We start from the raw sequence: 16554 nt of genomic DNA on the forward strand, positions 1-16554 counted from the left end.
TAAGAATTTAACGTAAATTTTTCATGTAGCTTTTAATATTGTTATCTGCTCAGCCCGTTCACGGGGAGAGCGGACTAAAAGTCAAATCAATCTTAGGGTTGCCAACTCTTGGTTGGGCAATTCCTGGAGATTGGGGGGGTTGAGCCGGGGGAGGGCAGCATTCAGGGGCGATTCAGCTATAATGTCGCTCCACGCGTCTGCTTTGGTGCCTGAACTGGCCCCGTTCAGAGGCTGCCAGCACCGCTTCCGAACAGTCGCGCTTACTGCTGGACTCGACTCCCAGCAATCCAACCTCATCCTTGTTGCCCAAAGAAGTCTCGTGTCGGGTAGCGGTAAGAGGTTTGAGGTTCAACAGGCATTAAACTTAACTAGTTTATTAATTCGAACCAACCAACAACAGGCCTGAAAACTTCTCCCGCTTAAGCCATTCTCTAAAACTACGGGGGCTAGAAAGGTCCAACCGGCCCCGAAGAGGGGGTTTTTGTGGCGCAATCTGCGGCCGGGGGCCTGGCGAGGGATTCGGCCGGTCTCGCGCCTCCTGGCGCCCCAGGCGGCGGCTGTGCTGCTGACGCTGCCGAGAGACGCGACGACGGGGCGGCATTCGGGGCCGAGCGGGAGAGCCTGGCGGGGCCCCCCTCGGCCCAGCGCTTCGGCGTCCCCCGTCCGGCGGGGCCTCCTTCCCCGTCGCCGGGGCGACGCAGCGCGCGGCCGGAGCCCAGCGGGCGGGCGGGCGGCGTCCGCGGCCTCCTTTCCCGCCGGCGCCTGCCCGGCCGAGGAGAGGGCGGCGCTTCGGGGAGGCCCGGCCTCGTCCCGCCCGCGGGAGGCGCCGCAGTAGCCGGTGGCGCGCGGCCTGCGGGTCTGCCGCCCTCGCCTCCGTGGCCTGCGGTTCAGGCGCCCCAGCGGCGGCGAGCGGCCGGGCCGGGCCCGCAGCAGAAGCAGGTGCGTGCGGCCGCGGGGCGCCGGGGCCTCTGTCGGGGGAACCGCCTCCCGCGGAGGTGTGTCCGGAGGCTGCCGCGGTTTGCCCGGCCTCGGCATCCTCCGCTGCGCGCGGCGCACGGAGCCCCTGGGCGGGAGGCGCCCCCCCCCCGTGCTTTGCTGGGGCCGGTGGGCCGTTTGGGCCCTCCGTGTGAAGCGGACCGTCGCGGCCGGCCGGCCGGCCGGCCGCCTCGCTCCCTCCGGGCCTGCAGTCCGGCGCTCGCCTGGAAGAGAGGGGCGGCCTGCGGCGGGACCCTCCCGCTTTTAATCCGGGGGGGGGCGGGTCCAGGGGCGGCCCTCGCGGGGTCTAGCCTGTTTGTTTGTGTCTGTTTGAGACCGTTTACAGCCCGCCTTTCCACCCTCGCGAAGGCACCAAAACGGCTAACAAATTAAAACACGCGTAATAAAATCACATTTTAAAACTATTGGAACCAATCAGAATCAGCACAACACCTTTGCAACGAGAGCTGCACACGTGAACAATTGAGGGAAGGCCGAATGCAACGGAAACGCCGTCACCCGTTGGTGGGCAGTCGCCATAGAAGGGGGCTGGCGAAGCTCCCTGGAGCAGAAGTCCCGGTGCCACCACCAGGAAGGCCGCCTCCTGGGTTGGCACCCACCTAGTTTCCGAAAGCCAGGGCGCCTGAAGCGGGGCCTCAGAGGATGACCACAGTGGCCCAGTAGGTTCATAAGGGGGTAGATGCTCCTTCGGGGATGTTGATCCCAAGCCATATAGTGCTTTTCAGATCAGCACCTTGAATTACACCTAGGAACAGATTGGGAAGCCAGTGTAGAAGGGCCAAGACTGGACTGATATGTTTGTTGTGATCTGCTCCAGGCAACACCCTGGCTGCAGCATTCTTCACCAATTGAGGTTTCCCAATACTTCTCAGGAGGAGTCCCTGTAGAGCACATTGCAGTAATCTAGTCTGGATGTAACCAGGGCATGCAGCAAAATGGCCAGATACTTTTATTTATGACATTTGTTTGCCACTTTTCTATAAAATACGTTCAAAGTAGTTTACAATGCATATATTAAGAATGTGCAGCAATACTGATAAAGCAGCAGGATAAAATGACAGCATAAATGTACAGAAAGCAAATTCATCAGTTCAAAGTTCAATAAAACAGCATCAACAGTAGCAGAGTCTCTGCAAGAGTTGCACAGAGAGAGAAAGCCCGGGCAAATAAAAATATTTTTACTTAGCATCTAAAACTTAGAAGAATTTCTGAATGGTGGATGTTTTACAGTTGTGTCACTACTGTGGTAAGAAATCCATCACTAGTTGTATAAGAATGTTCCTAACCTGTATCGGGATGCTCCATGCCATATTGGCCGGGAATCACAGAGGTTTTCTGCCTTCCTCTGGACATGGAACTCAGTGGACAGACAACACAATTTTTACCACACCTAGGGGTAAAAATAACTAAGCAACATTAATAACATTCATAATAACTAAGCAAAGAGCAACGGCTGACTCTGTGGTGCACTGAGAGAATGCACTCAAGTTTTGTCCATTAGAGTTTGTGAACTCTTCTTGGCTCTGGTGGACCGACTTATTTTACCCCTGATGAAGTGTCTATTATGAAATAAGTTTTGTTATTTAGCTGGGCAGGGGGGATCTTCTGGATCCTTCCCCCATCTTCACATCTTCACCTGAAAAAAACAGAGATAAGTTGAATAACTAATCTTCTGAATGTCTGGAATACTTTCCTGTTGAATTGTTGTCTTCATTTGAGCATTCCTCTTTGGCACTACCACCTGAAAGAAAAAGAAGAAAACACACATTACTGGACTATATTATAAGAGAAGACTTTTGGTTACTTGTTGGATTTGGCTGATATTATAAGAATAATAACATTTGATTTATATACCGCCCTTCAGGATGACTTAACACCCATTCAGAGCGGTTTACAAAGTATGTTATCATTATCCCCACAACAACATACACCCTGTGAGGTGGGTGGAGCTGAGAAAGCTCCTAGAAGTTGTGACTGAACCAAGGTCACCCAGCTGGCTACAACTGGAGGAGTGGGGAATCAAACCCAGTTCTCCAGATTAAAGTCCCACGCTTTTAACCACTACACCAAACGTTGATTGGGATTATTGTAATACTGAGTATTTATTGTCCTCTATTTATAGCAACTGGACTTTTAAGTATTTGTAAGTATTTATTAGCGCACAAATCACTTTAGACTTTTGAATTTATTTATTTATTGAATATATTTATACTTACTAATGTTGCTTATTTTAACCCCTAGGTGTGGTTTGTCCACCGAGTGTTCTTAGTTTCCATACTGGGGGTGCCTTTTGTCTTTCTGCTTCCTCTGGACATGGAGCAGGGGTCACTCAGGGAGGTGTGTGGGGGTGGGTGGAAGATAGCTCTACATTTCCTGCATTGTGCAGAAGGTTGGACTAGATGACCTGTGGGGACCTTTCTAGCTCTATGTTTCTATGCTGGTGTTCTCCCTCCAGTTATCACGCCATGATGATCACGTAATAACCCTTGCTGTGTGCAGAAAGAAAGAAATACCACCAGTCTGGTTGTTCAAGCACTTAAGATGCCAGTGCTAGTTCCGTATTCTGCAAATGTGATCTATGTAGATATCCCTTAGCAGACTTACCCAGAAGTATGGCCTGTTGAACTTGATGGATCTTGATCCCAGAGTCATTACTTTGAAGTAAGTCTCAGTTTTCAATCTGCAAAATGGGAATGAACGCTAATGTGTGGAACATTTTTGGGGAGCCTCAGCTGGAAAGCATGCTGTGATCTTAAAACACCTTTTTTTATAATAGAATGGTTGGGTGGCTTTTTAGAACGTGTAGGTTGGTTTCAGTGATGAATTTGTCTATGCAGTTTAGTTTCTTTATATTCCTTGTGAAGACCACCTTCTGTGTTTCTCTCACAAATGTTAAAAACGTCCTAATTTGCCTTAAATTAAGGGAGGATGATTCTTTAATTTCCTTGTAGCTGATACCCTAACATGAACCCTCCCAATAGATTCTGCCAGTATACTGTGGACAACCTTACCACAAGTGCTGAAGGCAGGATGCCACAAAACCCACCACCAAAGGGAATGAGTCGAACTGCAAGAAAGGAAGCAGGTGACAGCAGGACTCTCCCTTCTGAGGACCAGCAAGAAATGGAACCTTCCTTTCTCAGTGATACTTTAACATTCCCTCCAGAAGGATTCCAAGCAAATAGGAAGTTTACATCCTTTACTCCAAAGCCTCCCCGGAAACCAAGGCTTGAGCGAACATCCTCTCTTGATGAACTGTTCTGGAGGAGGAGGAGACTCTTCAGAATGAGCCAAGAGTGCTTGGTTGATACTGCTGAGATGAGCTCCTCTAACCGATCCCTGCAGGGAAATCCTCCTGGCGTGCTCAGACTTGCCTACTGTGGCAATCATAACCGTGACCAGGAATCTCTGCACAGCTTGCACAAAGCCTCTGAAACTCCACACACTGGCTTTTTCTACTCATGTGAGAACAAGCCTCAGTTGTCCAAAGTAATGCCCACCTGTCCTCCCCCCTCTCTCAGACTTGACGGCACCTTCCCTTCTCTGAGGACAGCTAATAGGATTGACCTGAATTGTGCAGATTACAGACCTCCTTCCTGGAGCTTGTGTGCGAAGGCTGGCAGCAGCTGGAGTGACACGAAGCTACACAGCCGAGAGATGGTCTGTGACAATTGCTCCGCTGCCTCCATGAAGTCCACCTTCAGCCTTCTGACACCTCTCCGTATCAGAGATGTTCGTAGCAGGTATGTCTTTTTAGTAATGGGTAGAGAGATGTGAAGGCCTGGAAAAACTCAGGGGAAAACCCTTTTTTCAAGAATTTCTTTTTCATTTTTCTGATGGAAAATCAGAAAATTTGGGGGAGCACTGTAAAAAAGCCTCCTATGAAATACATCTATTTTTGAGTGAGAAAAGCTTTGTTTTAAAAGGCATTTAATTTATTCCAAATGTATAGCATGAAATCTCTGAAAACTTTTTCAGAATTGCAAAAAGAACAAGGATGAGTGTTATATATGTTATTCCAGTAACAGACATAAGTTATTCCAGTGCATTACAAATGATGCCCATTTTTCAATCTATTACATTGTAAACTAGAGTCCAATCTTCCATAATATGTAAGATTTAGACATTAAAGTGAACCCCCAGATCCTATTTTACCAGTCTGCTAAAAGGTGAAGGATTAATTTTTCCCTCTGTATGATGCAATAGAGAATCAAAACTGAACAACATTTGTAAGGAAATATTTTGAGGTATCTCAACAAACATAGTCTGTAAATCCATTTCCGATAGAACAGCGGGATTTGAGTCCAGTGACACAAGATTTTCAGGGTGTAGGCTTTGGAAAGTCAAAGCTTCCTTCTTTAGACAACTGGCTTCAGACTCCAATCCTGCTGCTCTGCTGCAGACCAATATGGCTGGCCACCTAAGACAGTTTCCGATAATACGCCAGTTACGGCTTGTCGCTCAGAAAATGTGATCTGGTCAGAGCAATCCATCCTCTGATCACACCTAGGTTAGACTGTTGTACGCTGGCTTGCCTTTGAGAGATCTTGGAGGCTTCAGCTGGTCCAAAATGTAGTAGCCAGGCTACTGTCAAGGGCTGGGTAAAGGGATCATATCACCCCTGTGCTGTAATAGCTGCACTGGCTGCCTGTCTCTTTCTGAGCAGAATTCATTGTGCTGGTTCTTACCAGTAACATCCTAAATGACTTGTGGCGAGAGTATCTCAAGGCAGTGGTGTGGGTTCTTTGGAAAAGTTTTGCAATTTAAATAAATAATTTAAGTAGTGTTAGCAAAAGAAGGCAAATACACCATGCGCAAACCTGGGCCATGTACAGGTACTGGGGTTTGTCCATACTTAATATCCCATATTTAGCCCATCTAACATGATTGATTTTCTGTGCAACAGTCCTAACAACTATAAGCACACTATATTTACTAGAGGCGTGCACTGGAAATATTTCAGTTTTGGATCTGCAAGGTTCTGAACCAATATGCACCTACTCTTTTTTTTTCCAGCTGGAATTTTGCCAACTCTGCTCTAATCCTTTTGGTTTTTTTTCACTATCATGAGTTTCGGCCCCGTTCCTTACAAGGTGGGCTTCCAGGCTCCTTGGGGCAGTTGTTACTGTACTAAACAGCCCTATAATCACACAGAACACAGTCCTTCCTCTAAACCATTGACCCACCAAATTTTCCATCAGTTACACCACACACAACAACAGACGCTGAAAGGAGACGAGTGTCAGTAGGTGCACATGGTGAGCAGCGGGCTAACTTAAGGGAAAGCGGGGGAGATAGCATGAAGATCAGGGAAGCGTCTTAGAATTGCTGAGTATGATTGAGGACATTAGGGGCTTTTTTCAAGTTTGATTGATTGAACAGACACCCCACCCCTGCATGGCACTTTTCTTCACAGTGATCCCAAGTGTCCTCATGGGGGTAGACAGAGGTGCCTGGGTAGCCCTGCATGACAAACCAAGATGTGCCCAAGTAGGTCTACTCAGATGTAAATCCCTTGTTATTCAACAGTGCTTACTGTCAGGGAAGGGTCTTTTGAATTGCAGCCTATGCTTGAAGTCTCCCTTCCAAACATTTCTAAAGCTGATATGTGGGGAGGAGAAGGATCTTCCCTTGAGAGGACCAGATTGCCTGGGAGAGAATTTTCTGGGATGCGATGCGATGGGGTGGGGGTGGGGTGGGGATGTATTTTGGCCAATCTCTGAGGCTTTTATTGTGCCAAATTAACCTAGTAATTAATTTTGGCAGAAAGTCTTATTTGGAGCCATGAATTATCAGAGGTACATAGAAGGTTTAGGGTAATGTACTCACTGGGCAATGGTAGCATTTCTGCCCAACCAAGATATTTTCAAGGACTAGGTTAAAATGTCTCAAGTTTCTCATTCAGTTCTTTATAGTTCACGTTTCCTATGAAATACTCCCAAAAAGTTTCAGCTGTAACCTCATCTGTGGTATTAATTGAAAAAAAGTCCACATAAAAACAAAGCTGGAAGGGACCCCCTGCAAAATGCAGGAAATCCACAGCTATCCTCCCCCTCATTCCTTCTGTGACCCCTGTTCAGTGCCCAGAGGAAGGCAGAAAACCTCCAGGATCCCTGGCCAATCTGGCCTGGAGGAAAACTCTTTTCTGACCCCAGAGCAGCAATTGGCATTACCCTGAGCATATATAAGGACCAGCCACGAGAGCCGAGCACTGGCTCATCCTCACAATCTGCTTAAGTTCATACTGAGTGACAGAATCATTGCTGACAGATGGCCATCTAGCCTTGGCTTAAAAACCTCCAAAGGAGGACAGCCGTTATGTAGTAACAAGGTGTTCATTTTCCATGGACAGCCGTATGACTGGACTTAAATAATCTGAGTCAAGAGTGTTGGGGTTACCAAAACATAGCAATCTATGCATATGAATTATGCAGATGAAATTAGAGAGAGTATAATCTAGTAAACAAGTTCTTAAAGCTGCCAAGGATCCAATAAGCTGAAGTTTTATTTTTATGAATAGCGGTTGAATGGGGTCAGCAGTGATTTCTGAGTAGACCTTTCTTTCAAAAACTAATAGTAATTGAGCAAAAAGAAAAAAAAAACCCTCAAATAGTTCTGTTAGAACAAGAAATCCATGAAGGATTTTTTAAAGGCAGAGGTCTCCAATGTTCTGGATTTTCTTAGACAAGCAGTAATCTCCCCTCAGCTACCTCCTGCTTGCATTGTGGAGTACCTGTGGGAGACTAACCTTAACAGTGTTGTTGTAAGGATTATTGAGAATAATGGATCTGTAGCCCCGGGGAACATTTTTTATAAAAGCACTTGGCATTCTTTTTTAAAAAATGATCATTACAGAACAAATTAAAAATATATCTTGTTTATAGATGTAAACAACTATGAATTTCAATTTCATGTGTTCATAAACATTTATATAAGTAATAAATTTAACAATACATTCTTATACCAACAAGATGTCCCATCTCATTTATATGCCATACTGGAAATGATTTATTTCCTCACAATAGGAAATAGATCATTTACAAGAAAATTCTTGTAAATTGAACTGATTAGATCTTTACCAACTAGCAACCATTCAAAATTTGTCCTATTCCTTAAGGGAAATTATTTTCTTTCCAGTGTCATATCACTGCTATTTTGAATATGCTGAAATAACAGAGATCTAAAACCATCCATTATCTTATCTTGATTATTTGCTGCGAAGAGATAACATCTGACAGTTACAAAGAACATCCACAGAAGAAAAACCAAACTCATTTTATCAATATATCTAATTTGCAGCATGACCCTATCTAAAGGTTGGTAAAGGTGTGCAAGCACCGACTCATTACCGACCCATGTGTGGGGGGGGGCGGGGGGGGGTGTTGCATCATGACGTTTTCTTGGCAGATTTTTTGTTATGGGGTGGTTTGCCATTGCCTTCCCAAGTCATCTATACTTTACCCCCAGGAAACTGGGTACTCATTTTACCGACCTCAGAAGGATGGAAGGCTGAGTCAACCTTGAGCTGCCTACCTGAACCCGGCTGTAATGGTTTTAAGTAAATGCATGTATGTGTCTTTAAATGCTTGGTGTGGTACAGATGAAGAGTGGGGGTGAAAGAGAGGGATGAGTGAGTGAGATGATTGGTTGATGACTGAGAGTGTGGGTGGAGTGAATTCAGTTTTTAGTTACTGAGGGGGAGAAAAGATTCAGTCAGGGCAAGAAGCAAGCTGGGTGCAGCCTGAGCACTTTTTAAGCAGTTCTGAGAGAAATACTGAGTCAGGGTATTCGCAGGCAAGCGGTGTGCAGCCTGAGCTTGTGTATGTTGTCTGAGAGAAATATAACCTGTGTGGTAGCCTGAACTGTGTGTTTTTGAAAGAACATTCAGTCAGGAAAAGCGGGCAAACTGTGTGCGCCTGTGAAAAGGTCTTACTTGTAATTGAGAAAGAAATTAATATCAAAAGCAGGCAAGCTATGTGCAGCCTGAGCTTGTGTATGTTGTCTGAGAGAAATACGACCTATGTGGAAACCTGAACTGTGTGTTTGTGAGAGAACATTCAGTCAGGAAAAGCAGGCAAACTGTGTGTGCACCTGAGAAAAGGTCTTACTTGTAACAGAGAGAGAAATTAATATCAAAAGCAGGCAAGCTGTGTGCAGCCTCAGGTTGTGTATGTTGTCTGAGAGAAATATGACCTATGTGGAAACCTGAACTGTTTGTGAAAGAACATTTAGTTAGGAAAGCAGGCAAACTGTGTGCGTGCCTGAGAAAAAGTCTTACTTGTAATTGAGAGAGAAATTAATATCAAAAGCAGGCAAGCTGTGTGCAGCCTGAGCTTGTGTATGTTGTCTGAGAGAAATATAACCTGTGTGGTAGCCTGAACTTTCAGTCAGGAAAAGCGGGCAAACTGTGTGCGCCTGAGAAAAGGTCTTTCTTGTAATTGAGAGAGAAATTAATATCAAAAGGAGGCAATCTGTGTGTGAAGCCTGAGAGAAAATCTGTGTGACTGAATTTAAGTAAAGTAACTTGAACTGAAAAGAAATGGTGTTGCTCTAATAGTGAGATGAGACATAGCACAAACAGTTTAGAGCTACAATGCAAAGTTTGACTGAATAATATCCACCAGACTTCAGGGAAAGCCTGTTGACATAACCATCATTCAAGTTTATGCTCCAACTATGATTGCTGAGGAGGAAGAAATAGAAAACTTCTACGCAAGTGTCCAAGAAGAAATTGACCATACACCTAAACAAGATATGCTGATAATCATAGGTGACTGGAATGCAAAAGTAGGCAGTAAAGCAGAATCAAACATAGTTGGAAAATTTGTTGGTTTTTTTAAATGAAATTTTATTGGATGGGTTAACATACAATCAAATTAAAAGCAACTACATTTCTTTTCAGTTCCCATAAGTATATGTTCCCCACCCACCCCCTCCCCCTTTTCAATGTTGACTTCCAACAGCACTCCAACCCCCCCGTTTTCTGATCATATTTCTACACTATAATTATTAGTCTGTTACTACTGGTAAAGATCTAAAGTATATCTTACCTTATTTAATATACTTCAAAAAACCACAATTGTCCTTTAACATCCCATTTTCTTTCTAAGTACTTTCTCATTTTCTTCCAATCTTCGAAAAATCCATTTGGATCTTGGTCTCTCAGTTTTCTCGTTAATTTGTCCATTTCAGCCATGTACAACAGTTTTCGTATCCATTCTTCAATTTCAGGTGTTTCTTCTCTCTTCCAGTATTGTGCATATAATATTCTTGCCGCCATTACCATATAGTACAATAATAGCCTATCGTTTCTATTAACGTCTATCAAATGTAAAGATAACAGCAACATTTCTGGATTTTTAACGACATTATACTGGAGTATTAAAGACATCTCGGCACATATTCTAGCCCAGAAGTCTCTAGCCTTGCCACAAGTCCACCACATATGAAATAGAGAACCTTCATGCTCCTTACACTTCCAACACTTGTTAGACAGCTGTTTATTAGCTATGGCTAATTTTTTCGGTGTTAAAGAACATAGTTGGAAAATTTGGATTAGGAGACAGTTTTGAGACAGTTTCTGCTACAGGAGAATGCTATAAACTTTTGATAAGGTTCCACTTGATATTCTGGTTGACAAGTTTGTAACATGAGGTTTGGATCCTATTACTGTTAGGTGGATTTGTAACGGGTTGACAGATTGCACTCAAAGCTTGCTTGTTAATGGTTCCTCACCTTCTTGGAGAAGAGTGACAAGTGAAGTTCCTTAGGAATCTGTCCTGGGCCCTGTGTTGTTAAATGTCTTTGTAAATGTCTTGGGTGAACAAATAGAGGGGGTGCTCATTAAATTTGCAGATGATACTAAATTGGTAGGGGTTGCAAACACTGTAAAAGACAGAAGCAAAATTCAAGTTGATTTTAACAGGTTGGAAAATTGGGCTAAAACTAACAAAACTAATTTCAACAGAGATAAGTGTACAGTTTTTTGCTAGAAAAATCAAAGGCACACTTACAGGATGGGGGAGACCTGTCTTGGCAGTAGTATATGTGAAAAGGAGCTAGGGGTCTTCCCTATGCTGAACATGAGTCAGGGGCCATTTCCACACGGCTTACCTTCTTTCGGAAAACAGCGTCTTCTCGCGCAAAATCACGCAAGAAGACGCTGTTATTGCAGAAGACAGTGTCTTCTCACGCTATTTCGCACAATAACAGCGTCTTCTCACGCGATTTCGTGCATGAAGACGCTGTTTTCCGGAAGAAGGTAAGCCGTGTGGAAACGGCCCAGGTCCCCTTTTCCTAACCACAACGTGTTATAGTTAGGAAAAGTGGGGAAAGTGGGTTTTCTTGCTGGAGACAACCCAAGACCGAGATTTCTGTGGAAAGCATCCTAGTAGTCACTTGCCTCCGCACAAGCACCTCCCGAGAACATCTAGAATGATATCAAGATGCCCTTCCAACTCAGTCCTAGCAAAATAGCAAAGTAACAGGGTGGAAACCCTGAAAATATATCTTATAGCAAACTAGGTAGTGCCCAAACAGTCTGGTCCATAGGGAAGAGTTCCAGAGAAATATCCCAGAAAAATATGTTCTACTAAAGAAGCCAAAAATGCCTTTATAGAAAGAAGGTTTATTATAGGAAAAAAGGAGAAGTGTGGCTGGATTCAAAAGAGGTAAGAAGGAGGGCAAAATAGAGGAGAAAGCACGCTTAGCATACAGCACACAGCCTCTCAAATAAAACAATTATGAGCTACCTAAGTTAAGTACAGTTTACCTAGGCTGTAGTCAGTTCCTCAGAGCATGTACAAAGTTCCTTACAGTACCAATATAGTGGATGAATCCTTAACCCCTATCCCACTTGGGGCCATCAGATGTTCCAAAGAAAAGTCCAGAGCTCCCAGATATTTATTTATACAAACATCTGATGAAGAGAGCTGTGGTTCTTAAAACCTTGTGCTACAATAAAGTTGGGTAGTCTTAAAGGTGCTACTGGACTCTACTGTTTTGCAGAAATATGGGCAATGGAGTCTGACCTGGGCCAGGCTCCTTGGAGAAATTGCAGATCTCGCAGATCTAACCAACCCCAAGCAAAGCTCCATCTCTGAGGTCAGAGACTATTTCCACCAATCAGAGAATTATTACAGGATGACCCTGCCATTTTAATGATTCTGCACTAACATGACAAAAAGAGAATCTAGCCCAAATAGCCCTTTGTCAAAAAAGGATTAAGTTGGCCAGGTAGCCCTAATGTGGAATAGATCATAAAATGTTATTCTCAAGTAAAACCTAGGGGTCATAGAATCATAGAGTTGGAAGGGGCCATACAGACCATCTAGTCCAAGCCCCTGCCCAGTGCAGGATCAGCCTAAAGCATCTCTGACAAGTATTCGTCCAGCCTCTTCTTGAAAACTGCCAGTGAAGGGGAGCTCACCACCTTCCTAGGCAGCTGATTGCACTTTTGAACTACTCTGACAGTGAAAAAGTTTTTCCTAATATCCAGCCGATACCTTTGTGCATGTAATTTAAGCCCATTGCTTCGGGTCCTACCCTCTGCTGCCAACTGGAAAAGCTCCTTGCCCTCCTCCAAATGACAGCCTTTCAAATATTTAAAGAGAGCAATCATGTCCCCCCTCAACCTCCTCTTCTCCAAACTAAACATTCCCAAGACCCTCAGCCCTTCCTCGTAGGGCTCAGTCTCCAGACCCCTGATCATTCTCGTCGCTCTCCTCTGCACCCTCTCGATTTTGTCCACATCCTTTTTGAAGTGAGGCTTCCAGAACTGCACACAGTACTCCAGGTGCGGCCTGACCAAGGCAGTATAGAGAGGGGCTATGACCTCCTGCGATTTCAACGCTGTGGCCCCTTTGATACAACCCAAGATTGAATTAGCCTTTTTTGCCACCGCATCACACTGACTGCTCATATTTAGTTTACAGTCCACTCTTACCCCAGGATCCCCTTCATATACACTACTGCCCAGAAGTGTATCCCGCATCCAGTATTTGTACTTCCCATTTTTGTGGCCCAGATGTAACACTGTGCACTTGTCTTTGTTGAATTGCATCCTATTCACAGCTGCCCACTTCTCCAGAGTCTTCAGGTCTTGTTGAATTTTAATTCTATCTTCTTGGGTGTTTGCTACTGCTCCCAATTTGGTATCATCAGCAAATTGAATGAGCAGCCCTTCCACTCCTTCATCCAGATCATTGGTAAAAATATTGAAAATACCGGGCCCAAAACCGAGCCCTGCGGCACCCCACTGGACACCTCCCTCCAATCTGATGAAATGCCGTTGACCACCACTCTTTGAGTGCGGTCCTCTAACCAGTTCCCTATCCACCGAACTGTCCTATAGGCCACTCCACAGTCTTCCAGTTTGCCTATCAGAATGTCATGGGGGACCTTATCAAAAGCTTTACTGAAATCCAGATAGATCACGTCAACAGAGTTCCCCCGATCCAGTAAGCTGGTCACTCGATCAAAGGAGGAAACCAGGTTGGTCTGGCAAGATCTGTTAGGAACAAAACCATGCTGACTTCCCCGGATCACTGAGCGGTCCTTCAGATGCTTACAGATTGATCCCTTTAAAATCTGTTCTAATATCTTCCCAGCAACAGAAGTCAGACTGACTGGCCTGTAGTTTCCTGGGTCATCCTTCTTCCCTTTCTTAAAGATTGGGATAACGTTCGCTCTTCTCCGATCTTGTGGCACATCCCCAGTCCTCCAGGAGGCCTTGAAGATGATGGACAGGGGTTCTGCAAGTTCTTTAGAAAGTTTTTTCAGCACTCTTGGGTGCACCCCATCCAGCCCAGGGGATTTGTATTCATCCAGTGCAGCCAGATGCCTCTCCACAACCTCTCTGTCAATGTCAATTAGCCACTCAGGTGTCCTGCCACATTTTCTACTATCTCTAGATGTGCCTGAGTTCTTCAGGGAGAAAACAGAGGCAAAAAAGTCATTAAGCCTGTCTGCTTTTTCTCTGTCCTGCATCAGAGTTTCTCCATCTACTCCCAACAGCGGTCCGATTGCCTCTTTTACCTTGCGTTTGCTTCTCACATACCTGTAGAAGTTTTTCTTACTGTAGCGAGCCCTCCTGGCCAGACCCAGCTCGTTACTGAGCTTTGGCCTCTCTGATGGCTGATCTGCAGTACCTAGTAACTTTAGAGGTCTGTCCTCTCCATTTCCTGAACATTTCCTTTTTCTCGCTTAGCTTATTCTGGAGCTCTCTGTACATCCACATCGGTTTCTTGGAGCCCTTACCATGTTTCCGTCTTGCTGGGATAGTGAGGGCTTGAGCTTGCAAAAGCTCGTGTTTGAAAATGGCCCACCCTTCACTTGCTCCTTTCCCTTCCAGCACACTCCCCCACGGAATGACTCTCATCAAGCCTCTGAGTTCATCAAAGTTGGTCCTACGAAAATCTAACCTACGAGTCTGGCTACGAACTTCCTTGGCCCCCCCACAGCAACTGGAATTCAAGGAGGACATGGTCACTTCCCCCTAAGGTCCCCACTATTTTCATCTCATCTACCCATTCTTCCCTGTTGGTTAATATCTAGTATGGCCGAGCCCCTTGTAGCTTCCTCCACCTTTTGAAAAAGGAAGTTATCAGCCAGGCAGGTCAAGAAATTGCGTGATTCATGACGCTTTGCTGAGCCTGTCCCCCAGCACACATTGGGGAAGTTGAAGTCACCCATAATTACACGGTTCTGATGTCTGGATACTCTACCAATCTGTTCAAAGAGGGCAGCATCCGTTTCTTCTCGCTGGTCAGGTGGTCTGTAGCAGACTCCAACAATAATACCCTTTGTCCTTCCTCCCCTTATTTCTACCCATATGCTTTCCACTGGGCTGTCCGCCCCATTCTCCATAACCTCTTGACAATCAAGCCCTCTCCTCACATACAACGCCACTCCACTTCCTCTTCTACGCTTCTGGTTTTTCTTGAACAACTCATACCCATTCACTACCACATTCCAGTCATGGGAATCATCCCACCAAGTCTCAGTAATTCCTACTATATTGTAGCCCTCTGTTTGCAATAGAAGCTCAAGCTCTTCTTTCTTATTACCCATACTTTGGGCATTGGTATATAGACGTAGCCTTGTACCATTGTTTGACCTGTCCTACCCAGGTGGGTCCCCACTGTTTTCACTTCGTCATTGAAATTGCCATGTCGATCGTCCCCTTCCTTTTGCGGCATCAGTTTAAAGCATTCCTGATGAAGTTCTCCAGGTTCGTTCCAAACGTTTTCTTCCCTGCCCTTGAGAGGTGAAGCCCATCATGTGCTAGAAGGCCTTCTCTAAGAAAACCTATCCCATGGTCCCAGAACCCAAAGCGCTCCTGCTGGCACCACCATCTCAGCCAACGATTCACCTCAAGTATGGTCCGCTCCCTGCACATTCCTCTTCCTATGACTGGAAGGATAGAAGAGAATGCCACCTGAGCCCCCAATGTCTTCAACTGCCTTCCAAGAGCTTCATAATCCTCTTTAATTCTTGCGACAGTATTTGCAGCCGTGTCATTTGTTCCCACATGAATCAGCTCAAACGGGCACTTATCAGCAAGCTTGATGAGTTTCAGCAGCCGGTCGGTAATATCCTGAATTCTGGCCCCCGGCAAGCAACACATCTCTCGGAATAGGGGATCTGGCCTAGAGACATCGTGTTCCATACCCCTGAGCAAAGAGTCCCCGACGACTACCACCTTCCGTTTTTTTCCACTTCTGTGTGGCCCCATGTCTTCTGCACACCCTCTTCCAGATCTTTGCGGTTCTCCTTCCACTCTCATCTCCGTCACCATCTCTAGCACTTCAAAACTATTCTTGAGCTCAAGTGGACCAGAGCATCTTCTTCGTTGATGTCTTCGGGTTTGTACTGTAGATCTGAGAGGAGGCCCAGAAGGGAGATGGACTCTTTCTTCGCCTCCTTGACTTTCCTCTTCTTGGCTGTGCAGAGCCCCCAGGCTCTTGTCAGTAAAATCCTCTCCCTCCTTGATCTCCTGAAGGGTGGTGATCCTCTCCTCCAGGCTCTGAACCTTTTCTTCCAAAACTCTGACCAGCTTACACTTCTGGCAAGTGAACTCCGTCTTCTCTTCTGGGAGGAAAACAAACATGGCACACTCCATGCAGGTGACTGCGAAGGGGGCTTTGGTAGACATGATTGCCTTCCAAATATATACCTAGAGTACCAGCAGTACCAGTATACCAGCAGAATTTAGGGTCCCCCAGGCAGATCACCACAGGCCACAGGCCGAGAGCCAGAAAGACAACAACCCATTACCTTCTAGCAGCAGCTCTCCATCATGTGCTCTTGCCTCTGCCCAGGTGCTTCTGCTCTGCCTCTTGCGAGGAGGAGCCTTTTGTTTCAAAAAGTTACTTCCTGCCTAGCCCAGCAGGGCCCCAGGACACTAGGGGGCGGGGCTTGTAACCAAGAGCAACAGCAACCAGCAGCAAACTACAGCAATTCACACAGCCCCCAACAGCCCCACACAGAACTTAACCAGAACCACTCTCTCTAGCAAGCTACACAGAACCCACTCCCCCTCAGCTTCTGAGGGTCCAC

General features: G+C 45.6%; 1 protein-coding gene across 4 annotated transcripts in view; it reads left to right on the plus strand.

Moving 5' to 3' along the window:
- Positions 1 to 824: 824 nt before the first annotated feature.
- Positions 825 to 16554, plus strand: part of INPP5E (inositol polyphosphate-5-phosphatase E) — a 57306-nt gene continuing 41576 nt past the window's right edge. For all 4 annotated transcript variants that reach the window (XM_054997539.1, XM_054997540.1, XM_054997541.1 and 1 more), the window contains exons 1-2: positions 825 to 939; positions 3978 to 4739. In XM_054997539.1, coding sequence (XP_054853514.1) covers positions 4027 to 4739 — 713 coding nt within the window. In that variant the 5' untranslated portion in view covers positions 825 to 939; positions 3978 to 4026. The remainder of the gene's footprint in view (positions 940 to 3977; positions 4740 to 16554) is intronic.

This window comes from Eublepharis macularius, chromosome 14 (genome assembly GCF_028583425.1).
Source record: "Eublepharis macularius isolate TG4126 chromosome 14, MPM_Emac_v1.0, whole genome shotgun sequence".
Classification (NCBI taxonomy): Eukaryota; Metazoa; Chordata; class Lepidosauria; order Squamata; family Eublepharidae; genus Eublepharis; species Eublepharis macularius.